We start from the raw sequence: 24,568 nt of genomic DNA, 5'->3' as shown, positions 1-24,568 counted from the left end.
TTAAGAATTTGGGCTATCAGTCATCAAAACGCATAGCAAACTGTGGGAAAGAAACATGTATACATCAAAGGCAGTATTGTAAAGGCAAATTTATTTAATAGCACATTCCCAAGTTTCCCTTTTGCACAATTCCAGAACACTGTGGGGATAATGTGTGGCTACGAGCAACACTCTACAGTTTGTCTGGTGTTGCTAGATCGTCCTGAGGAGAGTAAGGGGCCCGACTCAAGCTCCTTCCTCCCGGTGAGAAAGCAGAGGCTAATCTTCCAGCAGACTGTCAGCCTTCAGCTGGGCCCTCCTTGTGCTCTCCAGGTTCAGCTGTTGATATTTTCTTTTGAAAAAGCCACACTGAAACAAAGAGGGGGGTGGGGAGCCTCATGAGCAACCTGAGGTAGCTGCCTGCCTTAGAAACTGTCTTCTGGCTGTTCCTAAACAGTTCCAGATTCCTGCTTCTCTCTCACCCCTCCCCACCCCAAACTTTCTCCAATCCCCCAGTCCCTTCTGAGCTGCCTTCCTGATGCCCATACCCCAAGACTTGACTTCCCAAGGTCCTCCGAGCCACCGGAGGACTTAAACACCTTTAAGTGTGAGTGCTATGAATTCTCTGGGAGCATGTCCAGGACAGCCCACCATACTGGAGACATAAAGGTTGCACAAAACCTCCTCTCTATCTAGAAGCTCAGAATCTAGGAGTAGGAGGAATGACACTGCGGTGTCCTGACTGCCAAATGTAAGGGTTTCAGAAGGGAGCTCTCCGGCCTGGCACAGAAGCCAGCACAGAGCATGCAGGAGCCTGGTTAAGCTTTCCCGGAAGCGTGTGTGAAAGGTGAGAGGGAGAAAACTGGCCCTCCTGGCAAGAGTAGCTAGCTGTGTGCACCACAATAGAGTCGTGAACCTATTTAGGGAACAGTTCAACTGGACTGAAGAAGAAAAAAAAAAAAAAAAAGCAAGAATTACGGGTATGAGGGACAGAGGCCAGGACATAGAGGACCTCAAGAGAGTCTGGACGCTGGGATAGGGTCTTTAAAGGGGGTGACAATCAGATGTGTCTCAGGGACAACTCTTTGTGCTCAGCTTGTTGAGGTTTGGTCAGTAGCTATGGATTGTAATGCTAAATAATTCTATTCCGTTTTTGTTTTGTTTTCCAGAGAGAACTAGCCAGGTTCATTTGCCTAACCAGGAGAAGTAGCTTCAACAGAAAGAAGAGACCACAAAGCCAGGGAAGGTGCGGTAGGTCTGAGGTGAGCTGTCAAAGGTACTGAAACCCACTGCAGAGCCCAATGCCTTCTCACAAACACAAAGGGCAGAACTGACCTTGAACAAAATGGCTACAATCAGAACCAAGACCAGCAGGCCTCCAATGCTGCTACAAACAACAAGAAGCAAAGAGTATGGCTTCTCCTCTTTCAGGAAGATGACTGTGATCTGGATAACGAGATGTACCAATAAGTCAATAAATCACAAAGGAGGAAGAGAGTCTGCATGTTATTTTAAGGAGCCAAAAGGTAAGGACTTGGAAACAACCTGATTATTGATCAAGACTGACAATGTACAACAAGAGGCTGACCATCCTCTGACAACAGCACTTTTACATCACCTAAAAATTATCGAATGACCACGGTACCTCACAAGAAACTATTCTGGTCTCTCGTGTGCATGAGTTAGGTCATCAGGAGATGTGACCTTGTCTTACAGGCGGTCTGCTTGTCTGAGAACACTCTCACCACGAGGATTCTACAGCAGTAGTACCCCTCTGTGTCACTGTCTCTGAAGTGATAACTTGTTTAAGTGATCTGAGTCCTTTCCAACTCAAGTCTGACAGATGTTTTTAAATCTTGTATAAATGTCTAAAGTCTTCGGCAATACATTTTCCTACAAGAAATGTCTGGCAGGGTTGCCCTGCTGTTCACCAGGCTGAGTGCAGTCCTTAGGGACACTAGGAAATGCGAAAGTGAATCCACCCATGATCCTGACATGCTGAAAAGCTCTACCATCTCCTGACCCGGGCCTGTCCTTCCTGGGTAGCAGTCAGAGCAGGTTGCCAGGACACAGAGTCAGGGGGTCATCATGAATCCCTGTTACAAGACACTTGAGTTCCCTTCAGGCCAGCACATAGGCACCAAGGTCAGGCATGCTTTGAAGAGATTTCCAATACAGGGCAGGGAGGGAGTTACTCAACTCACCCTTGAGGCCTCTCCTGGCCAAGTTATAAATGTGACTGACTCAGCACTGGCCCTCTGGACCACGCTGAGCCTACAGGTAAGCCAAGCTTTACAGGACTGAGTTCTGACCTTGAGAATAATAAGGGAACTGAAAACAAAGCCAGAGTGAGAGACAGGAACACAGAGACAAAGGACTGAAAGGTAGTGGGAGGAGAGACAAGCCTCTGGAACCTGGGCTGAGGAATGAAAGGAGGCCCCAAGATGGCAGGGCACAACAGGACAGACCGGAGTGGAAACAGCATCTCTGTTCTCAAAGCCTTCTTCCTTTGTCCCCTTTGAAATGCACAGGTTCTCACCAAAGTGGTCCAAAGCTAGCCCAGAAAAGCACCAGAAAGAGACAGGGAATAGGGTGCCCCTGCTTGTGACAAACAGGCACAGTGGGCAGTCTAATACCCATCCTGTCAGCCGCCATTCTGACATCGCAGTGGGTCAGAACGAAACTGCCACCTTCGCTGGTGACAGAGGGTGACCCTGCACTAACAGCATGTAAAGAATCTCCCAGGAAGCTTCTTCCTGAAAATGGAGGGTACATGAAGAAAATTCTTCCTGCTAACCTCCTGGTCCCTGCCTTGGATTCTGTCATATGGAAATGCTAGTTGAACATCTCTAACCCGAAACAGTCAAATTCATCCTACCCCGAAATCCAAGTCATATTTAAAAGGTTTTACACTAACTTAATGTGTGTGGGTGTTTGCCTGTAAGTATATCTGTGCAGCACTAGCAAGCTTGGAGCTCACAGAGACCAGAAGAGGGCATCAGGTCATGTGGGTGGTGGGCCCACCGGAAGAACAGCCGCTGCTCTTAACCACTGAGCCGTCTCTCCAGCCCCCCAGAACCTTTTTTTTTTTTTTTTTTTTTTTTTTTTTTTAAAGAAAACTATTATACTGGCATTCAAAACATTTTGGAGTTTGGAGTGAGTCAGCTTTTGGATTTTCAGATTACAGAAGCTCAGCTAGTCTGCAAAAATTCTCAAATCTGAAAGACCCTGACGTGAGAGTCTGAAGGATTCTCAACATTTAGATCATTTGAAGATGTGACAACTCTGTGCTGGCCACAGGGTAAAGGTGTGGTCCTGTGAAGACTTGATGCCCCAGTGTAGAGGAATGCTAGGGCAGTGAGGCAGGAGTTGGTGGGGGGGGGGGGTTGCAGAGAGGAAACTGGGAAAGAGGATTAACATTTGAAATGTAAGTAAATAAAATAACCATTTCTTTTAAAATGCAGGTGCAGGCATTTTAATCCCAGCACTTGGGAGGCAGAGGCAGGCAGCTCTCCGTGAGCCTGAAGTCAGCCTGGTCTATAGCAGTGAGTTCCAGGACAGCCAGGGCTTTGTAGAAAGTCCCTGTCTCAAAAAAAAAAAAAAAGTAAATAAATAAAATTAAAAAATAAAAAATAAATAAAAGGAAGGAAAGAAAAATAAAAATATTCAGGGGTTGGAGAGATGGCTTAGTGGTTATGAGCACTTTGGACTCTCCTAGAAGACCTGGGTTCAGTTCCCAGCATCCATGTGGAGGCTTACAACTATATGGAACTTAGTTCTAGGGTATCCAATGGCTTCTTTTTTTCCCTTTAGATGTATTTATTTATCTTTATATGTATTTTGCCTGCATCTGTGAAGCATGTGCACGCATGGTGCCTGCTGAGATCAGAAGAGATCCTCAAATGGGAACCACAGATGAACGTGAGCCACCATGTAGGTACTGGGAACTGAACCTCAGTCTTTAGGAAGAACAGCCTACACTCTTAGCCAATGAGCCATCTCTCCAGTCCCCAACAACCTCTTCTGCCTTCTGTGGGGACCAGGCACACATGTGGTGCACAGACATATGGGCAGACAAAACACCCATGCATATAAAATAAAATTTAAAAAGGAAAAGAATGAACGTGCCGGTCGACATGCGCGAGAATATTTCGCCCAGACCATGGGCATCAGCTTGGCTTTGTTCCCATTTTTGAAAAATGAACTCCAACACGTCTAATGCTTGGTCTAAGTCCTACAAAAGAATTAGGCACTGAGCATGCTCCTGCTCAACACGGTAACAGACACTAATGTCGCATACTAGGAAGACATTTTATACTCAAAAATAACTTCTCGCATAGGAAACGTTTTAACTGTTTCCTAAATTATTTTCAAAATCAATAGGTTTTTTTTTTTTTTTTTTTTTTTTTAACTAAGCACACACCATTGTTGGTTCCTATTTCACAAAAGAGAAAGTGAGGCAGAAGCTCCAGGGGCACAGGGCTGTTGGTAGTGCAGACAAGGTCAGAAGCAACAATGGCTTTCACAGAACACTAATCAGAAAACAGGCAGGAGTTTTACCTTTGTCCTGTGGTTCTCTACATTCAGCCCCTCATAGAGAGATCTGTCGAAAGATATTTCTCCAAGGACCTGCAGTTCAGTTACATCTCTTGGTAACTATAAGGTGGGGAAAGTTGGGGTGTGGGGGCACGAAACATAGTTTAGACATGAGTTCATTGTTTCTAGAGAGTTCCAACCATCTTTCCCTTCAAATATATCCCTTCTCCAATATTCCTTTAGCCTTCACAAACGGTCGCAGCACGCACCCAGCTGAGAAACAAGTCTGTAGTCACTCCCCATCCCCCAACTTCTTTTCTCTCACGCTTGGCCTCATACCACAACCCCCATCCACAGTCAGCCTGGACAGTCCTTAAACATTCTGCCGCTCACACGCCCCTTCTCCTCCCGCTCTTAGCTCAGCTGGGACCACACTGCTCTCATCTGACTCCACTGCATAATGGTAAACTTGATCATCTGTTCCCACTTCATAGTAAGGCCTCTCTAGGAAAATAAAGTTTGAGTGATCTTATGCAAATTAACTGTGGTACAAAGGCCCAGTGGCCACAATAACATTAGCAAGCTAAAAATTAGAAATGACAGATAAGGAGGAGACAGGAGAGGAAGGGTGGAGAATCAAATACAGACCAGATCATGTGATTCTTTGCACGCCTTTAAAGAAGTATGGATTTTAACCTAAATGTATCTAGCTCCAAAGCCCACTGCTTCAGTTCATTTGGAGTTTCTGGTTTTTGCTTTTAAAGGAAGTTAGCACAATCTAATGCTGCATGAATTATTTTGTTTCTTAAAAATCATGTGCACGAGGCTGGAGAGATGGCCCAGCAGTTAACAGCATTGACTGCTCTTCCAGAGGTCCTGAGTTCAATTCCCAGCAACCACATGGTAGTTCACAACCATCTGTAATGGGATCCGATACCCTCTTCTGGTGTGTCTGAAGACAGTCACAATGTACTCATATACATTAAAAAAAAAAATCACGTGCATGTATGTGCACGTAAGGATGGAGACCAGGAGAGGAAATTAGACCCTCCAATGGCTGGAGTTACAAGTTGTTGTAAACTGCTCAATTGGGCGTGAGGAGCAGAACCGTAATCTCTGCAAGAGCAGCGCATGCTCTGAACTGTTGAACCACCTCTCCAGCTCTTGAAGAATTGATTTGTACTAGCTAGGGGGAAAGCCAAGACAAAGAGAGCATGACAAGGTTATGTAATAGGCCAGCGACGGTGACCTGAATTACAGCTACATCAGTAGAGACAGAGAGAAGTGATTTCATACATATTCTGAAGGTGCAGTGGCAGGGTTTGCCGCTGGGATACACACGGGGCTGTGGCAAAGAGGAGTCCCAGGTAATTAGTATGGAAAAGGATTAAAATCCTTACTAAGTAACTTGCTAAGAGCAATTCGAGGTAGAAAGTCAATCAAATGATCTCTTTTGAACGATACATTTCAGATGCTATTATCCTTTCTTAGAGGATAGGTCCTGTAGGATTGGACAACCCAAGCTGCAGCATCTTAATCTCAAGTACCTGCTTAGTGTGATCCACGGAGATCTCTGCGGCCACGGTCACATTCTCTTTGTTAGAAGTGACAGCGCAGATCACTGAATGCCATTCTTCCACATTCTGCAAAAGCAAAAAGTGAGTTGGCTTACTCCCTTTTCGTGATTTGAAAATCTGAATATCTAAGATAGGGCATCCAAGGTCCCGGAGTAGCTGGTGTGAGCAGTTTGAGCAATTCCCCTTCGCCCAAGTAAAGTGTTACCCTGGCAAAAAGGACCGGAGAGGCTGAAAAGTCTCAGAAAGAACACTGTAGAAGCTGCAGCCTTGACCTCTGCAGTCACCCTCTCCAGGGGCTCTCCAGATGCCTCTCTCGGGCTCTTGAGGCGACTTCGCTCACCTGAACAGGATCGCTTCCACACGTGGGCTCTTGACTCTGGGTGCACTCAGTGGGGACCTGAAATGAGAGCCTTTGCTGAGCCGCCCTGCGCTCAGTCCCGCTAGACATCTGCCCCCTGGCGGCTTCCAGGAGGTCAGGAAAGCTGTACAGCCGCCGGCCGGCGCTAGGACCCAGCGGGCCGGCGGGCGAGCATGTGCGCGTGGAAGTCTCGCGAAGTTTCCGTTTGAAATGACGGGCGGGCGCGCTCGCCATGGCAGCTTCTCGCCCGCGGTCCGGAACCCGGCTCTTTCGAACGTACGCGGCGAGGGGCGCCTGGAGGTCGCAGCAGCAGCCTAGCCGGCCGGCTGTGCAATGGTTCCAGCCGCCGAACCCAAAGCACGCCTTCAGCAGCAGCCTCAGCGACAGTAACCTGTCGCCGGCTGTCGCTTCCGACGACCCGGACGACCCCGACTTCCCGGGCAGCCCCGTGGGCCGGCAGCGCAGGCGTCTTCGGAGCCGCGACACCCAGGACCCGTGGACTCTGACAGACAGTAAGAGAGTCCAGAGGCTGCGGCCTCGGCCCCTGCAGAAGTGCAGCACCCCGTGCAGCCGGCTGCGACCGCCACCTCTCACCAGCTGCAGCCCGGGCGGCCTCGGCTCGGACCTCAGCGTGTGCATCCAGTCCAGGGACAGCAACGAGCTGGGCACCAGTGCCTCCCTTTTCAGCTCTCCGGCCTCGCCCGGAGCCCCCGACTCTCTGGATGCAGGCTCTACAGTTCCCGGGAGTTCCCACTTCCAGGCAGCCTCCCTGGGTGAAGAGTCTCTGCCCTGCCCCCAGGAGGCAGCAGCCGATGAAGACCGGAACACCGGGAGGGCTCACCAAGCCGAAGCCCGGCCATCTCTCTTTAGCCTTGTGGACTCAGGGACCACAGAAGATAACGGGTTTCGGACAGATGGGGAGAATGTGAAGGAATCGTGTTGTGAAAGACAGCAGATGGGAAACAGACTAACGAACCCTGATCTGGCAAGCCTGCGAAAGAGAACTACCACGAGTAAAAAGGTAACTGTGTCCCAAGGAGTGGACCAGATAGACTGTAGGGAGTCCAGTGCTTGCAGAGACCTTTGTGTACAAGGGGAAATAAGCAGACCTAAGAGAACTGGGCCACGCCGGAAGAGGAAACAGCAAGAAGCAATGGGAACCTCTCCCCTCTGCTACCAACAATCTAAGAAGAAAAGTCGTGATGCAGTCTCCTTCCGGGACTTGAATACTAGTCATAACAATTCTTGGACCAAAACCAGAGCCTCCTTCAGTTTCCACAAGAAGAAAATTATAGCCAGTGTGTCGGAGGTATGCAGCTGTTCTATTGTCAGTACTCCCTCTAGGTCCCTCCTGTCAGAATGTTCAACCCCTTCTATCACGAACAGAGCAAAGAGTACTGTTTCTTCTCGGTGCTCTTCTATATATCTGCTAAGTCCATTAAAGACCCTGCATGTTACCGACAAAAGGCCATCACATGCTGAAAAGGTTTATGGGGAGTGTAATCAGGAAGGGCCTATCCCCTTTAGTGATTGCCTTTCTGCAGAAAAACTTGAACACTGTGAGAAGATTGGGGAAGGAGTGTTTGGCGAAGTGTTTCAGATAATTAACGACCAAACTCCTGTAGCCCTAAAAATCATTGCTGTTGAAGGATCAGATTTGGTCAATGGGTCCCACCAAAAAACCTTTGAGGAGATCTTGCCAGAGATCATCATCTCCAAAGAGCTGAGTCTCTTGTCTGAAGAGGTGTATAACTGTACAGAGGGCTTTATCGGGCTGAACTCGGTGCACTGTGTTCAAGGGCTTTACCCTCCCTTGCTGCTGAAAGCCTGGGACCACTACCACGTAACCAAAGGATCTGCAAATGACCGGCCCGACTTCTTCCAAGAAGACCAGCTCTTCATTATCCTGGAGTTTGAGTTTGGTGGGATCGACTTGGAGGGAATGAAAACGAAGCTGTCCTCCCTGGCTGTCGCAAAGAGCATTCTCCACCAGATCACCGCATCCCTGGCGGTGGCAGAAGCATCTCTGCACTTTGAGCACCGTGACTTACACTGGGGAAATGTGCTCTTAAAGAAAACCAACCTCAAAACACTCCACTACACCCTCAATGGGAAGACAAACACCATTCCCACCCATGGGCTACAAGTCAACATCATTGACTATACCCTGTCCCGCCTGGAGCGGGATGGGATTGTGGTTTTCTGTGATATCTCCACTGAGGAAGACCTGTTCACAGGTGAAGGTGACTACCAGTTTGAGATCTACAGGCTCATGCGGAAGGAGAACAAAAACTGCTGGGGTGAGTATCACCCTTACAATAATGTACTATGGCTACACTACCTTGCAGATAAGATACTGAATAAGATGAGATTTAAGAATAAATGCCAGAGTGCAGCCATGAAGCAAATAAAGAAAAAACTGCAGCATTTCCACAGGACTGTCCTGAGCTTCAGCTCTGCCACCGACCTGCTCTGCCAGCACAGTCTGTTTAAGTGAGCCTCACTGAGGACACTGCTAATTACTCTCTGCCAGTAGAGCAGGGTGGAGGTGACAGCCCATCCTTAAAGAGTTCCCTGTCAGATTCTTAAAAGAGAATCTTGTTTTTTAAAAGGTAACCAAAATGTGGTACTTGACATGATTAAACTTGCTTTTAACAAATGTTATTTGAAAACAGGAATAAACTAGACAGAGGACGAATGTGTGCATCTTTTTTAAGTCCTCCTCTTGGGTACAAGTCTGATGTTCTGGGTTTTGAGCCTTGATACCTTATGTAGGATGAGCAAAGCTGCTCTTAATGCTGTTGGCAAGATGCAGAGCAGAGAGCAAGAGAGAGACTAGAGAGTCCAAACCCAGAGGGAGGGTGTACGCCTGCGGAGGGGAAGTATGGGAACTGTTTACCAAGTTCACTCACCAGTCACAGAAGCAGAATGTGATTTTCAACAGGAGAATAAATGTCTCTGTGGCTCTGATGCTTAAATTTTGCTTACTTTCATCAAAGAAAGGGAATCAGGATTCTGCTTTAAAATCTTAATGGCTAATTTCCTTCTGACTGTTTCTCCTAATATTTTCCCATAATTAAGTAGTCTTGTTTTTTCTTCTAAAGCTTTATCTGGTTTATGTTTTGTTTTGTTTTTTGCTGTCTTCACACACACCAGAAGAAGGCATCAGATCCTATTACAGATGGTTGTGAGCCACTATGTATTTCCTGGGAATTGAACTCAGGACCTCTGGAAGAACAGTTAGTGTTCTTAACCACTGAGCCATGTCTCCAGCCCCCCCGTTGGTTGTTTTTTTTTTTTTTTTTTTTTAAGACAGAGAGACAGAGTCTCTATGTGTAGCTCTGCCTCTCCTAGAACTTACTCTGTAGACCAAGCTGGATTCTGAATTCACAGAGATCCACCTACCTCTGTCTCCTGTGTGCTGGGATTAAAGGTGTAAGTCACCATTGCCTGGCTGACTTTTGTTTTTAAAATTAGTGCACATTGGTTTGTGTGGTGGTACAGGCTGGAGGGCAGGGAGACAAGTATCGATCAGAGGATAGCCTCAGGTATCATTCTCAGGAATGCCACCCACCACTAAGACAGAGTTATTGGTTGTCCTGGAATTTACCAGTAAACTAGGTTTCTGGGATCCTTCACTACCCTAGCAGTGAAATTACAAGCACATAGCACCACACCCAGCATTCTATATGAATTCTGGGGATCAAACTCTAGGCTTTGCTTGTAAGGTAAATGCTTTCCTGAGTTATTTTTCAGCCCTGGTTATGTTTTTTGCTTTCGTTTTGTTTTGTTGTAGTGCTAAGTTTTGATCCAGGGCCATGTGCAGGCTAGCGTCCCACTGAGCTGCATCGGTAGCCCTCTTTAGTATATGGGGTTGGTCTTGTGCATTGTGTATTCAGATGCTGAGTTCTGTGTTCCAAGATCCAGTTGCAGTCTGGACATGGGGCATTGTATTGACCAATGTGCTGTAAAGAATGTTCCCCAATATCTGACTGGATAGTAAAAGGCCAGACAGAGCCTTTGACTGGGCAGGAGAGAGAGGAAGGTGGGACTTGAGATTGAGGAGATGGTCTCAGGTAGGGATGACAAGGACAAAGTAAGGGAAGGAGGTTGTCATGAGGCAGGACAGACCATGAGGACAAACCAAGAGAAAATCACCCTGAGGAAACACATGGAGCAAAGCAAGCAGCAAGACCCAGTCAGCAAGTAACAGGGCCTATAGGTTTCTAGCTTGTTAATAAGGTTTCTGTGTCTTATTCTGGAGCTATACAGGGTAGAGTAGGGCAGACACGCCTCTTAAAATTACTATTCTAGATCTCACTAAGTTGCTCAGGCTACTTACTCCAGAGCTGCATCAGGCTTGAACTAAGGAACATCCTGTGTCATCTTCACAGGCAGCTGCAACTACCAGCCTGTGCCACCAGGCCTAACTAAAGCTCTGGTTTATATACCTTTAAGAATCTGTAGTCTCTGGAAAGATACGCGATCACAGTAAAGAATCCCATTTAAATACCTGAGTCTTTGACAGATGCTTCACTCTTATGATCTGGAAATCTTGTAATTTGATGGGGACACAAATTTGCAACTGGAATACAGCTCCAAAGAGATTCTCCCCGTGCACCTGCCAGATAAAATGAGCAGAAAGTCAGAGTCTTGGTGGCTTTACCAGCTCCAGGTTGGCAGCAGCCGCTGCACACTTACGTTGAAGGAGAATTCCTTGTGGTCAGAAGGGCTCTGGCTTGTGTTGACGTACATCACTGACGGTCTGCAATGAGAGGACATGTGTGAGAACTCGGGCTTCCTTCCTGGTTCCGAATGAACTTGAGCGTTTCCGACTGAAGACATGAGGTCAGACAGCACAGTTCCTCAAGAAGACTCAGTAGTGAAAGTCAAAGTGTGAAGTACTTGGAGGGCAGTTGGGACAAAAGAATATCTGCAAGCTGTACAGTTGGACCCCACTCAGTTGGGCTTGTTTCCTTCTTTTCTCCAACTCTGCGCATGTGAGTCAGTGCACGTGCGTGTCAATGTCAGGTCCCCTCTCTCCACTTTAGTTCTTGACAGTGTCTCGCTGCACCTGGGGGCTTGCTGTTTCAGCTAGACTGGCTTGCTGGCAAGCCCAAAGGGTCTGCCTCTCTGACCCCACCCACCTCAGCACTGACATTACAGGTGTGGCTCCCAGCACCTGACTTTTACATGGGTGCTGAGAACCTGAACTCAGGTCCCCATGCCTGCCCAGAGGCAACTTTTCTCACGAGCCGCCTCCCAGCCCTTCTCCAACCCCACAGCCACTCTGTTAGCATCATATCAGTTCCCTTTGGCGGCAGGACCAGTTGGCACTGTGCTGCCGATGACCACATGGTGTTTCAAAAACCCAACACGATGCATGCAAGTGGTAAAGAAACCAGAACTGCTGCTCCAGGGGTAGAAAGGAAAATATTACATGCACATCGCCCAGGCCACCCCTAGCATAGACCTTGACATGCTGACAGGTACCCGGGTATATGTAAACTGGAGAGCCATATGTCTGCTTTTGCCAGAGGTAAGAGCGATGACTTTTTTTTTTTTTTTTTTTTTTTGGCAGATGGGAACTAGTTTCACAAGTCCCTGAAGAATGCTAGCTAGCTTTTATTTAGCTACCAGAAGTCCTGTAGTCTAGGTTAAGCTGGGCCTAGACTCAATTTTGGACAAGTCAGTGGGACTGCTTTTTTGGTGGTCAGGTGTTGGGGGGAGGTACCAGTTGGACCTGACAGTATCCTAGAGTGGGCACTAAGCAGCCTCCTCAGAGAAGGGCAGTGCCTATGTCCACCCTGACGGCCACAGAGAATCTGACTGTCACACAGAGCTATTGGGAGTGCTTACCTGGAAAGAACTGCAATGAAGGCATGCTTGAACCGAAGGCTGTGGGTCTCTCTCGCCAAAGACTTCTCTTCGGAACTGGGAATACAAAAGTTCATTGACCACAACTGCTCTGTTACCTTGACTTCCTAAGAACCATCTCAGAGTGACTCACTGAGGCCTCACTTAAGAAAGCGTTGATTTTATAAAGGTTTTTCAGCCCCCTTACTTGACATTTTAGGCCAAAGACTTTTCTGTTATGGACTTGTCCTACACACTGAATAATTGTTATTAGCATCTGTGGCGTGAGGTACTGGAAAGGCAGTTGAAACAAAAGAACATTTGCAAGCTATACAGTTGGACTCCACTCAGTGGTCAGTAGAAGCCAGTATCCCCTCCTAAATCATGGCAACCAGCCAGGACAGCCAGGGCTATCCAGAGAAATCTGTCACAAAACATAACAAAGACTCCAGACACTGCCCCCGGAACAGAACTGCCCATGTTTGATGACATCTCCTTCCCAGCACCATATCCTGCTCTATCTTTGAATGTGGGGGCTTTGCAGAGCTAAGGAAGCCAGAATTGGGACTCTGGTTCAAAGTTCATTCTACCAGGATATACCCTAGTGTTCCTTTGTGTGGATTAAAATATCGTCAGTATCTTTGGTGAGAGGAAGCTCCTGTGAGCTCAGGGATCCAGAACTTAAGGTTGCTGACACAATCACTACTCACTTGGAGATGGTCACAGTGATATCTGCTGTCCTGTTTGGAAAGATACTCTCCTCTAGCTGCCAAGTCACTGAGACATTTACCTATTTTTAAAGGAGAAAATAAGTAAATAGGGGAACTAGTCACCTGACAACTGCTTACTTCATTCACTACTCAGGGCCCAGATTGCTTCAATGCCAGGGAGTAGAACTCAGGGAAAAAAGGTTTAGAAGGTGTGTCCTTGTTGGAGGAAGTATGTCCCTGGGGTGGACTTTGAGGTTTCAAAATCTCACAGCAGGCCATTCTGCTTGCTGATCAAATATAGCGCATGGGTACTTCTCCAGTACCGCGTCTGCCTGCCACCATGCTCTCTGCCATGATGAAAAGGTTCTAAACCTCTGAAACTGTAAGTAAGCTCCCAATTGAATGGTTTCTTCTGTAAGACTTGCCTGGGTCATCTAGCCTCTTCATGGCAATAGAACAATGACCAAGACACTGGCTAAGGGGCTTTAGGAAACCCAGTTTACATTCCTCCAGGTTATCCTAGCATGGCCACTGTTTCCCATAAGCCTCGCACTGCAAATGCTGAACAAGCCAAACAGACATTATTCTATGAGCGAGGAAAACCACAACAGTTTCTGCACAGAACAAAGGTAATTTGGTGTGACATCCCTTCCATACTCCCATTTCCCTCTTGCTTCCCTGGGGGAAGCCAACAGTGGCCACACTGTACATCAGAAAACTCTTCCCCGTGCCTCCTCCGTTCTCCACTAGAGGGCAGACTAGGCAGCTGTAAACACTACTGATGGTGAAACAAAGGGAAACTTGGTAACCACACCTGAAAGTTACAGATGAGGCTGGGAGTCACCTAATCACAGGATTCACTCACAGATGATCTCTTGAGTATGGGGTGTCCAATCTTGCAGTTCATGACCAGGACAGAAGCAGCTGGCTTGGGGTCATCACACTGAACATCTGGAGAGAGTGGCTGTCAAAACAGAAGATGTTGTATATTTTATAGTTTTTATTTTTATGGGTGGGAGTGTTTCACCCACATGTATGTTGTGCATACATGTGCGTGCATGGTATCTTCAGAAGTCAGAAGAGGATGTCAGGTTCCCCTGGAAGTGGAATTACAGGCGGTTGTAAGCCGCCATGTAACTGCGGGGGTTCAAACCCAGGTCCTCAGGAAGAGGTGCTCTTAACTGAGCCATCTCTCCAGCCCCCAGGAAATGCTCTTGAGGAAAAGAGGTAGTTTCCTCACGCCAATTCAACAACCAATTGGTCTACATGTCAGACTTGGGCCCTAGCCTCCTCACAACTGAGAACTGAGTTTAAGCCAGGTAGAGACTGGTTTCAGCTGACAGCACTCTGTGGACTGGACTGTGGAGTAAGGCAAGGAGATGGAGGGGATGTCTGGGTTCAACCAGGCCCCCTCATCTACATCACCAAACAGAGCTATGCCCCCAGATACCCTTCTAGAAACGTAGAAGATAATTTCAATTTTTCATTCAATATATGCTAACTTAGCTCAAGCAAACTGGGAACCCTACCTGGGGCAAACCTCTAGTCCCAACAGAGTCAGGTTTCACTGACCCACTACAGTGAGGAAAACTGTCTTTTGGGGGTGTCTTCACTCAACAAAGGAAAATGCAGAGTTGTCAGAGGGTTGCAGGTAGGTGGAGTTAAGCAAAAAGGCAGATGAAGCTGTTCTGAGAGCCCCAGGACAGGGCCACAGTAAAGAATCAGGTGATGCCAGGGGCAGCAGGATCCCAATTGTGTTCCAGACCCTGTCGGAGGAAAGCTGTGTCCGGAAACTGTACTGCAGCTCTGTACCAATGGACACTGAATCTAGTTCTCTCTGCCAAAGTAACTTAGAGTCCCCAGACAAGAGCAGGGTGGTTTTGTAGTTCCCAAAAGAACTAACAGCAGTTTCCTGCCGCCTTCGAACTGACAGAAGCAAGCACCAGTATTGTGATACTTGGCAGCCATGATTGCTAGCCCATTTTTGCAGCTGCCCGGTGTCTGTACGCCCAGCATGGTGAACAGTGAGGTAGAATTCTATCTCCCCCCACTCCTTAGGCATTAAAAGTTATCTCCCACAATCCTGGTTAAGAGAGACTGTAAGGAGGGCCGATCACGTGAGCAAGCGGTGCTGCTGTGGGTCTACAGGGCACAGAATTAGAGAGGATCCGTCTAATTGCTGTTCCTGTTCTGCATGGAGCAGAAGGAGGCTGGTGGCCATAGAGCAGAATCCGACAGGCAAACAAGGCAAAGACACGGTGGCATGTTTCCCAAGTCCCTGTCACAAGTACCTTCTGTATCTTCTTAAACTGTAAGTTTCTGGGATAATTCAGAGCCATGTTTGTCATGTAGGAGTCTTCCCCAGAGTTAGTCAGGCTGATGCTCATGGTCACCTCCTTTGTGACACCCACCACCAGTTCCTGCCTGTGAAGGGGGGGGGGGGAGAGAGCATTGGCGTGTCTGTAAAATTCCTCATTATAGGACGTACATTCTTTTATTAAAAGAGATTTTTTTAAAAAGACTTATTTATTTTATGTATGTGAGTATACTGTAACTGCCTTCAGACACACCAGAAGAGGGCATCAGATCTCATTACAGATGGTTGTGAGACACCATGTGGTTGCTGGGATTTGAACTCGGGACCTCTGGAAGAGCAGTCAATGCTCTTAACCGCTGAGACATCTCTCCAGCCCTGCAAAGCACATTCTTAACTATCATCTAAAAAAAACTGCATAAAGGCCCAGAGTTCCTTCCTTTTAACACAGTTGAACCCGTGGTTTCATGTCCACTAAGCTGTTAGTGTCATTATAACCACTTAGTGGTTACCATGAGTCAAATGCCCTGCCCCATGAGCTCACTTAGTCTTCAAAATTGCCTTACAAAGATGGATAGTTAGTTTCTGTTTTGCAGAAGAGGAAACAGAAGCCAAAAGACTAGAGCCTTTACCACTGAGTTCATTTTAAGTTTCATTCTGTTGTTCAGGTTCATCCTGCTCTCACTGTGGAGCCCAGCTGGGTTTGCAATCCTCCTGCCTCCACCTCCCAAGGTGCCTGTCTCTGTGTTTGTTTGTTTGTTTGTTGAGACTCCGTCTCACTTTGTAGTCCAGGCAGGGAAGTCTAGTTCTCATTTTGTAGGGGATCCATGTCCTCAGAGAAATCAAAACCTACCTCTACAGTGGGCTCTCAAGAGTAGCGTGCCAACTGTGTACAGTAGGGGGTGGTAGAGGGCAAGTTGAGCACACCTCGTCACCTCACAACTGGCTGGCAGACTGACAGTGGCTGTAATTCATTCCCTGTTGAGAGCAGCCGTGTCTTAAATAAGTTCCTTACCGCTGGCCCTACATAATCATTCACGTCTGAAACGGAAATCTCACAAACATCCATTCAAGGACAGGGGATCTGCCCTAGAGAAGCCAACTCCAGACAACTGACCATCAGCAACACGACATACATAGTGCCACTGAGGGCATTTTAAAGAAAGTCACATGTCTCAAACCAAATATGACCTCAGCTCTGCTCCAGCAAACCCATCAGGAAGCTGAACTTTTGTTGGACCTAGTGTTGCAATAAAACATCTGCAGGGATGGAAAGATGGTCCACATGTGCCGTCTCCTTGGTGACATTAACCTCATGTGGATATTCTGTATTATGAAATATGGGAGATGCCACAAAGGAACTATGTCTTGTTTTTCATTTTATTTCGTGTACATGGATGGCTTTGCCTGCACTTATGTCTGCACACCACATGCATACAGTGCCCCCCGGGAGGCCAGAAGAGGGGGTCAGATCCTCTGGAACTGGGGTTACAAACAGTTGTGAGCCACGACATAGTTGCTGGGAATTGAATCTGGGTCTTCCAGGGAGGCCAGTTAGGACTCTTAACCACTGAACTGTCTCTCCCTGGGGTTTACATTTCCATAGCATTTAAAGGTCATAATGACCTTGGAATTAAATATTCAGCTGGGACTAGTGCTGAATGTATTGTATTGGATGATGTAGTTCTAGATGGGTGGAGCCTTCTTGCTCCCCTGCCTCTACTGTCAGCACATTCTAAGACCGTCTTCAGAAGATAAGCACTGCCTTTGCCTCATTCAGTCCAGGCCACCACCCTCTTACCTCCCCTGCACTGTCCAGTAGAAATCATGTTCTCCCTGCGTCCTACGGTCCACCATTGCCTAGCACAGTGGTTCTCAACCTGTGGCTCACAGCTCCTTTCAAGGGCGAGGTCATCTAAGACCATCGGGAAACAAAGATACTTATATTACTATCTGCAGTAGTGGGGAAATTACAGTTAGGAAGTAGCAATGACAATAATGTTCTGGTTGGGAGTCCCCACAGCATGAGGAACTGTATTAAAGGATTAGGAAGGTTGAGAAGCACTGGGCTAGCAAGAGCTAGACTGTAAGATGTGAGCCCTCTTTGCTCCTCTGACCTCCCAGCTCACATTCAAGGCCTTATCTAAGGTCCCACAGGACCCATTAGACTTACCCACCTCTCCCATGTTGCTCCCCCTCCCCCTCCCCCTTCTGCATTCACATGGGGTCCGTGCCTCACCTGCCAAGCCTGTTTCCACCATGGTGCTTGCTCTACCCACAAGGATGGTACCCAGTCTCCTGTTACCTCCCTGACCACCATATTTAAACCTCACCCCTTTCCCGCACTGCTTTCTCTATGCCTGACTTAACTTTGCACCATATCCCATCAACCTAGAGTTGACTTTTCTCTTTGCCCTTGAGTACCAGGAGGGAAAGGATTTTTGTCTGTACCATTGACCAAGTGTTTCGTAGTATCTAGAGTCCCTGGAATGGAGTAGAACTATTCCAGAATTAGTTTATGAATTTGGCCAAGAGGTGAACCAGAGGAAGTTCTGGGAGTAAGGATCACTGTGAACATAGCATTGTCCGGAAGGTCAAGAGACCTGAGTTCAAGTTCACCAGATGGCCACTGAGAGTATGCAAGGACCTTAACTACTTATCTGTTTCCCAATCTATACAATGGGAAGACAAATCTTTAGCTTGCCTCCCTTGACTGAAATAGCAAATACACAATTCTGTTGAGGGCCTCGAGGAGACGGGAAATGAGTGTTCTTGGATCTGGATAAGGGGCGTGGCCAGGTGAACCCTTGGGAAGATATCAGCGGCAGAAACGATGGTGATGATAACAAGATCCTACTCACTGAGAGATGGCGGTGGTCAGCTGGACCTCAGCGATGCAGAACACTTTGTTCTTACAGTCCTTCTCGTAGGGCAGCTGGAACCAAAGAGGAGAGGAGTCAGCCCCGGGATCCTACCCTTCCCCAGCAACCCTGCCTCCAGCCTTCTCAGGGTACTTCTGCCCATCTCCTCCTGCTTAGAGAAGCACGGCTCAGAGTGTGAAGGCCGACAACCGGGGCTGTGGCCACATGGCTTAGAGCTGTGTGGCATCCTTAGACAACATGGGTGCACCACAGTCTAGGCCTTTAGCCAAGCTCAGATATGGGGCGACCTTTGTGGGGTGATAGGCGTGCTGTCCTGTGTGCTTTCTGTGCACTGAGCACTGACAGGCCGCTTTCTGCCTCCAACAGCAGGGAAGGAGAGGCCTTTGAGGAGAGGCCCCTTAGTCCCCTGCAGTATAGGCAGAAGTAGAGGGGCAGGAACAGGATGCTGTAGATGCACCCTCCCTACCAGGGCAGTCTTCCGGGTAAGTTAATCACTTCCCTTGTAATTCTGCATACCTACCACAACTAAATCCAACCGTCACCTCTGCTTACGGTTCTAGCGCTGGGGGTGCATTGGTAAGAATGTGAGTTAGAAGCCTAGGCTAGCATGTATATCTCAAGACCCTGTCTCAAGAGAGAAAAAAGGCATTGGGTTCAGAAGTTCTCTTCAAGATTGAAAAAACAAACTCAGTTTGAGTTTAAAAACGAAACAAAACAGGTGCTCTAAAGTATCCAAGTCCAGGTTTTTGCGGTGAGGGGAATGGCCAGCCCTCCATCTTAGGAGTCTTTGCCCATAGCCCCCACGGCTGAAGATACCACAGCAGAGATTTTTGCGGTGAGGGGAATGGCCAGCCTCCATCTTAGGAGTATTTGCCCATAGCCCCCAGCGGCTGGAGATACCACAGCAGCTTTCTGCAGGGAGAGTCTCATGGGCTGCGCTTGAAGTGGGGCCCAGAGCTGGCAAAGAGACCATGCACTCCCCGAAAAGGAAAAGGCTGTTTGCAAGTCACACCGTGAAGATCTGTCTAAACTAGATCAAACAACTTGTTTATTTTGGTGCTTAGGCTGGAACCCAGGGTCCATGCCCAACGTCCTGTTTCTAAATTTAAATAGTATTTATTTTTACCGTGTGTGGTCTACAAGCCATGTATGTGAGTGTGAGCACGTGCACGCCACAGGGCCCTGAGGAGGTCAGAGGTCAGCTCTCAGGAGTCAGTCCTCATTCGCTGCCAAGGATCTGGGAACTGAACTCCAGTCATCAGGCTTGCCCAGCACGTATTTCTCCCTTCTCCATCCAACTCAGATGGAGGACAAGAGGGTTCACCTCCCTTAGCTCCCAGCTGCCCTTCATTCTGCGAGAACATCCAAGTATTCACAGCACCGGTGTTTTTCTCATCCCTTTCATTGATGGAATAAATATATTAAAATCTTTTTCCCAAACCATCATGGTAATAACTTATATGACAACTTAAAAATAGATGTTGAGGGAATGCGCATCTCAAGTTTTCTCCCTAAATTACTCGTTTACAAAGGGAAGTGGGAGCAGAAACAGTGAGCACACAATCAACACTGCGTGCCTCCCGGCCGTGTCCTGACACAGCTTTACTCCTGCCTGGTGCCTGCCAAAATGCACAGCCTGGATCCAACTATCAGAAATAACCCAACCGAGGGATAGGCTACAAGATGACTGCCCTATGACCTTCAGAACTGTGAGGGCACCTCGGGACAAGAAACAAAGGCTGGATGTGAAGGCGAATGCCTCTAGTTCTAGCACTTGGAACGTGGAAACAGGAAGATCAGGAGTTCAAGGTCATTGTTGGTTGTATAGGAAGTTCAAGGCTAGCATGTACTAAATGAGACCCAGTCTCAAAAACAAAGATGAGAAAAGCCACAAGTCAATCATTCTAGATTGGAACTGGCTAAGATAATAACAATAAAAGATCCTAGATTTATTTTATTATTGATTGATTGATTGATTGATGATTGATAAAGGGTCTTATGTAGCTCAGACTGGCCTTGAACTATTTTTTTCTGCTTCTAGCTCCTACATTCTGGGATTACAGTCATGTGTGTAAGAACAAGCCATTTTATTGAGTGCTAGGAACTGAACCTAAGACTACATGTATCCTACACAAGCATTCTACCAACTGAGCTACATCCCCAGAGCTATTTTTTTCCCCTTTTGCTAAAAAGCAAGGTCCTAGGATATCGGGTAAAGTGTGAATATATAGTGAATATAAAGTGTGTACAGTATCTAGCAGTACCCGCCCCCAGTGTTTATCCGATTCCATGCATTGTGCTATGGCAGTAATTGGCCTTATTTTTAGGAACTATATACTGAGCACTGGGGAAAAGAGGTATCAGACCTGTAACTTCCTTTCAAGTAAGAAATTAATTGGATTTTGTTTTGGACAGGGTTTCACTCTGTAGTCCTGGGTGGCCTAGCTAGGTGTCTTTGACTGGCTTTGAACCCTTGGGGGTCTGCCTTCAGTCTGTCCATGAATGCTGGCATTAGAGTGTACCACCACACCCACCCCAATACCACCTTCTAATATTCTTATCACTTCTTTCTCCCTGGTGATTTTTCTCTGCTCTAGGTAGAGATTGGCAGAGTACCCCGGGAGCCACAGCCTGGGTAAGGACAAACCACCTTAGATATGACAGGATTAGACAATTCAGCTCTTTCATCTTTCCTTGGTCATGAAAAAGTTTCTGTGATACTACCTGCCTGTCCCAGCTCCACTGATGGGCACCAGGATAGAGGTAGGTGCAGGCTTGGGGCCAGACAGCCAGCCCAACATGAAGGCTCTGAGCAAGTAAGTGCACAAGGCTTCCTCTCCACAGCTCAGGGACCCACCACAACATCCTAAGATACCATGCAAAGTCTGAGCCCTAGTACACAGTGCACCCATGTGCGTAACTAAGTGTGTAGGGAGCACATTTGGTGAACAAGTGTAAGCAACAGCTAGAGACCTGCTACCCACAGTGAACAATGAACAGCAGCCATCTTGGGGGCTCCACTTCCCCCACAACTCTAACCATCTTTGAAGTTAGGGAAGCAGATGTTTCATGTGGGATGTCCCCCAAGATGGTTGGGTCCTTCCTGTGGGCAGTGTTACCTGGAAGATGGCAGAGGGTTCCTTGTAGTGGTCCAGGATGGGTTTGGGGTGGTCCTTCCTTCCCATAGACGTCTGAAACTCGTAGCTGACCTTGATGGAGATGTTGGAGAAGCAGTCCTCCTCACACAGCTGTGGGTGTGGAGACGGAGAGGTCAAAGGTGAGTGTGAGTGATGACCCAGAAGTCTTCCAAAGGATCTGGGCAGAGGGCAGCTGTCCCTCAAGCAAGACACAAAGAGCTTTAGAAGAGTTTCGCCAATTTGCTCACCCTTGGGTCTCAGGGCACTTGATGGTTCTCAGTCTAGTCGTAAAGGGAAGCTTAACCTTTATGTGTTGGGCAGACAAGAGCCATGAAGGGAAGAGTCATAGCCACATGTAAGTTAACAAAGACCTCCAGTCAGCAGGGAGGGAGACTGAGAGGTAAAAACTGAAAATAAGAGGCGGGCAGGTGGAGGAGGCCATTTGCTATGCTCTGTTTAAATGAGTCTTCTTGTCAGAACGAGAGCACCGAGGGCCAGTGAGGTGGCTCAATATGTAAAGGTGTTGCTCCCAAGTCTGACGACCTGAGATCAATTCCCAGAAGCCACACAGTAGGAGAGAACTGACTCCCACAGGCTGTTCTCTGACCATCATATGTACATATGTACACTGTGGAATGCATGAATACATGAGTAAACAAATGTTGAGCATGAGAGTAAGTCAACTTGATTGCCTGGTAAAATATAGTTAGGCCTCTAAATATTAAAGATCTATTTTACTATTTTAATTCTTTATATGTGTGTAGTGTGGGGTACGTACACTTGAGTGCTGCTGCCTGAGGAGGTCAGAGGCATCCTGGGGCTAAATTCCAGGTCCCTGGAGCTGGATTCACAAGCCCCCCTCCCCCGGCCCACGTGGTGCTAGGAACCAATTTCAGATCCTCTAGAAAAGCTACATGCTCTCCTAACCGCTGAGCCATCTCCCTAGCTCTATGCTTTTATTTTAAGAGGGCCATAGATGTTCTAGAAACTTTCCCAAGCCAATTAATATTGCATTCAAGGAAAACTTCATGAGTTTGTTTTCTGAAATAAAAGGTCTGTATGGTCCAAAGTCCTAAGACCCATTAGACCCTGAGTCCTCCCAAGGCTACTTTTAAAAAACTGTATCTCTCAAGATTTCTCTCTTTCAAATAACTTTTAAAAAATAACTGTCTTTCTAGTTCTGCCTTCTCGTTTTAAGTTTCTGATGCGGAGCCACTGGAGGCTCTTCAGCCTAACTGTTACTATCAGGTAAGGTTAGTTCAGCCTAACTGTTACTATCAGGTAAGGTTAGACCGCTAAACCATTCCTTGCTTCATCCAGCTTTTAGGAAGCCCAGTGATGGTGTCCGCGTTCGATTTTGTCAGATGCCTTCCCTCTGTCCTGCTCTTTCTCCCTTCTTCCTTTGTTCCTTCCTTCCCAGGGGACTAAACACAGTGCCTTACACACGCACAGCCTGTACTGCGCCACAGAGACACAGAGACACCCACAGCCAGAGCTTCTTTAGTTTGGATTTCTGGTAGGATTCTATTTCTGGTGCCACTTTGTCGTTCCTGATATGTCATGGTTGCTTCGGTCATCTCTGTCTGTGTGGGAAAGCTCTTTCACTACAGACACTTTCTCTGGGATGTTGTCTACATTCTCTACTCACCTCCTCCTCTGTGGAGATGAGCCAGAAGCGTTCACACAGAGAGGACTCTCCGCTCCACTTCCTAAGGCAGCTCTGACAACCACTGGGGTCCACACACCGCAGCCTCTGTCTCTGCTTGGTCACATCCACATCCACCGTAAAGTTCAGTGACATCTCTCTAAGGCCTGGGGCTAAAGACCAGACCTTCTGATGAGGCTGGGAAGGGCAAGGCCCAGGCAGAGAGGCCCTGCCTGCTGAGGCTCTGTGAGCCACTGCTCAGCATGGTGCCTAAGCATGTACTTCTTGAGGCCAGACTCTAGATTTGGGGGGTGGGGGGGGGTTCCTCATCATATAACTTCAGCCTAGAACTTGGAGTGTAAACCAACCTTGCCTTGAATTCAGAGATCCACCTGTCTCTACCTCCGGAGTGTCGGCATTAATGCCCAGCTAGTCATCATCATTGTGAAGGATTGTTCATGAGGTTTAAACCTTGGAGACTTTTTGGGAGCTGCTGGGAGGGAGCTCTTGGACCTGGACACTTGGGCTGTGACAGCCATGCCCTCTTCCCTCTGGCCTTCTTCCTCTGAAAGAATGCTCCCAGGGAAGAGGAGCCAGGCCTCCAACAGGTTCTCTGGGGGGGGGGGGGGGCCTCTGGGCTCCCTGCAATGCTCTTGTGGGGAACAGCAGGCAAAGTGGAGCAGCCTCCGCCTCTCTGAAAGCTGTTTCAGAAGCATCCCTTCTCCCAACTCGATCTCAGCTCATCTGCTTCCTGGGGCATACATATTTAACCGAACTAAAGACAAAGGAGCCAGTCTCCAGGAGAGGAATCAGGACCATCCCTACAAGCCAATCAGGAATGACAATACCAGGGTGCACCACCAGGCAGCCATTACCTGGTTCAGAAGCTATGCCTGAAGAGTCAACTTTAAAACACAGTTCTACATCCATCTCGCCTGTGAAGACCATGGGCAGCGCATCGGGGGTAAAGGTCATAGATACAGTCAGGTCAACCACAGGTCGTGAGCTAAAGAAGACAGCAAAGAGCCCCATGAGAAGTGCTCAGAGTCTACCACATTCAACATCAACACGCAGGGATGCACTGAGGACATAGTGTGGGGGGGGGGGCAGCGTTTGAGGCTTTGTTCTCACTGGGATGTCTGGATGTCGCCAATGTCTCCAAGTGAACAGGCCTCCAAATGGAGCTTCAGTCCCCAGTCTGCCCCTGCCCCAGGCTCCTGTTTCAGCAAATGGTGCTATCTAGAAAGTGATGATTAAACTCTGGGACTGGGCCAGCTGGCATGGGCCTGTAATTCCAGCTTCTTAGTAGGCTGAGACAGGTGAGCTCAAGGTCCTCTGAGCTACAGAGGACAAAAGCTCTCTACAGACTTCTTCACCTGTCCTCCATTATCCTGTCTATAGTTTTTTTGTTTTCTTTGGTTGGGTGTTTTGTTTGTTTGTTTGTTTGTTTTTGACGTTGACTTTAAATCACCTCCCAGCACAGTGGGGGGAGGGGCTGTCATCTCTTGCCAGGACGGCTATGTAGACTGTGCTCTCTTGATGAGATCCCTCTAACTCTACTGCTTTAAACCTCT

General features: G+C 47.7%; 2 protein-coding genes across 2 annotated transcripts in view; one reads left to right on the top strand and one right to left on the bottom strand.

The window, feature by feature from the left end:
- Positions 1 to 258: 258 nt before the first annotated feature.
- Positions 259 to 24,568, bottom strand: part of ITGAE (integrin subunit alpha E) — a gene marked incomplete at both ends in the record, with an annotated part of 51,016 nt that continues 26,706 nt past the window's right edge. The window contains 15 exons of the mRNA XM_080922770.1: positions 259 to 348; positions 1,315 to 1,425; positions 4,540 to 4,635; positions 6,063 to 6,158; positions 6,433 to 6,489; positions 10,964 to 11,071; positions 11,152 to 11,215; positions 12,310 to 12,384; positions 13,017 to 13,096; positions 13,882 to 13,980; positions 15,308 to 15,440; positions 18,192 to 18,265; positions 21,332 to 21,460; positions 22,998 to 23,161; positions 23,870 to 24,000. Coding sequence (XP_080778896.1) covers positions 259 to 348; positions 1,315 to 1,425; positions 4,540 to 4,635; positions 6,063 to 6,158; positions 6,433 to 6,489; positions 10,964 to 11,071; positions 11,152 to 11,215; positions 12,310 to 12,384; positions 13,017 to 13,096; positions 13,882 to 13,980; positions 15,308 to 15,440; positions 18,192 to 18,265; positions 21,332 to 21,460; positions 22,998 to 23,161; positions 23,870 to 24,000 — 1,507 coding nt within the window. The remainder of the gene's footprint in view (positions 349 to 1,314; positions 1,426 to 4,539; positions 4,636 to 6,062; positions 6,159 to 6,432; positions 6,490 to 10,963; positions 11,072 to 11,151; positions 11,216 to 12,309; positions 12,385 to 13,016; positions 13,097 to 13,881; positions 13,981 to 15,307; positions 15,441 to 18,191; positions 18,266 to 21,331; positions 21,461 to 22,997; positions 23,162 to 23,869; positions 24,001 to 24,568) is intronic.
- Positions 6,683 to 8,947, top strand: HASPIN (histone H3 associated protein kinase; the record flags this gene model as incomplete). Its single annotated transcript, XM_080922771.1, has 1 exon — positions 6,683 to 8,947. The coding sequence occupies one exon, from the start codon at positions 6,683 to 6,685 to the stop codon at positions 8,945 to 8,947; it is 2,265 nt and encodes a 754-aa protein (XP_080778897.1).

Source organism: Micromys minutus (assembly GCF_963924665.1).
Source record: "Micromys minutus genome assembly, chromosome: 10".
Classification (NCBI taxonomy): Eukaryota; Metazoa; Chordata; class Mammalia; order Rodentia; family Muridae; genus Micromys; species Micromys minutus.
This window is presented reverse-complemented; position numbering and strand designations above follow the sequence as displayed.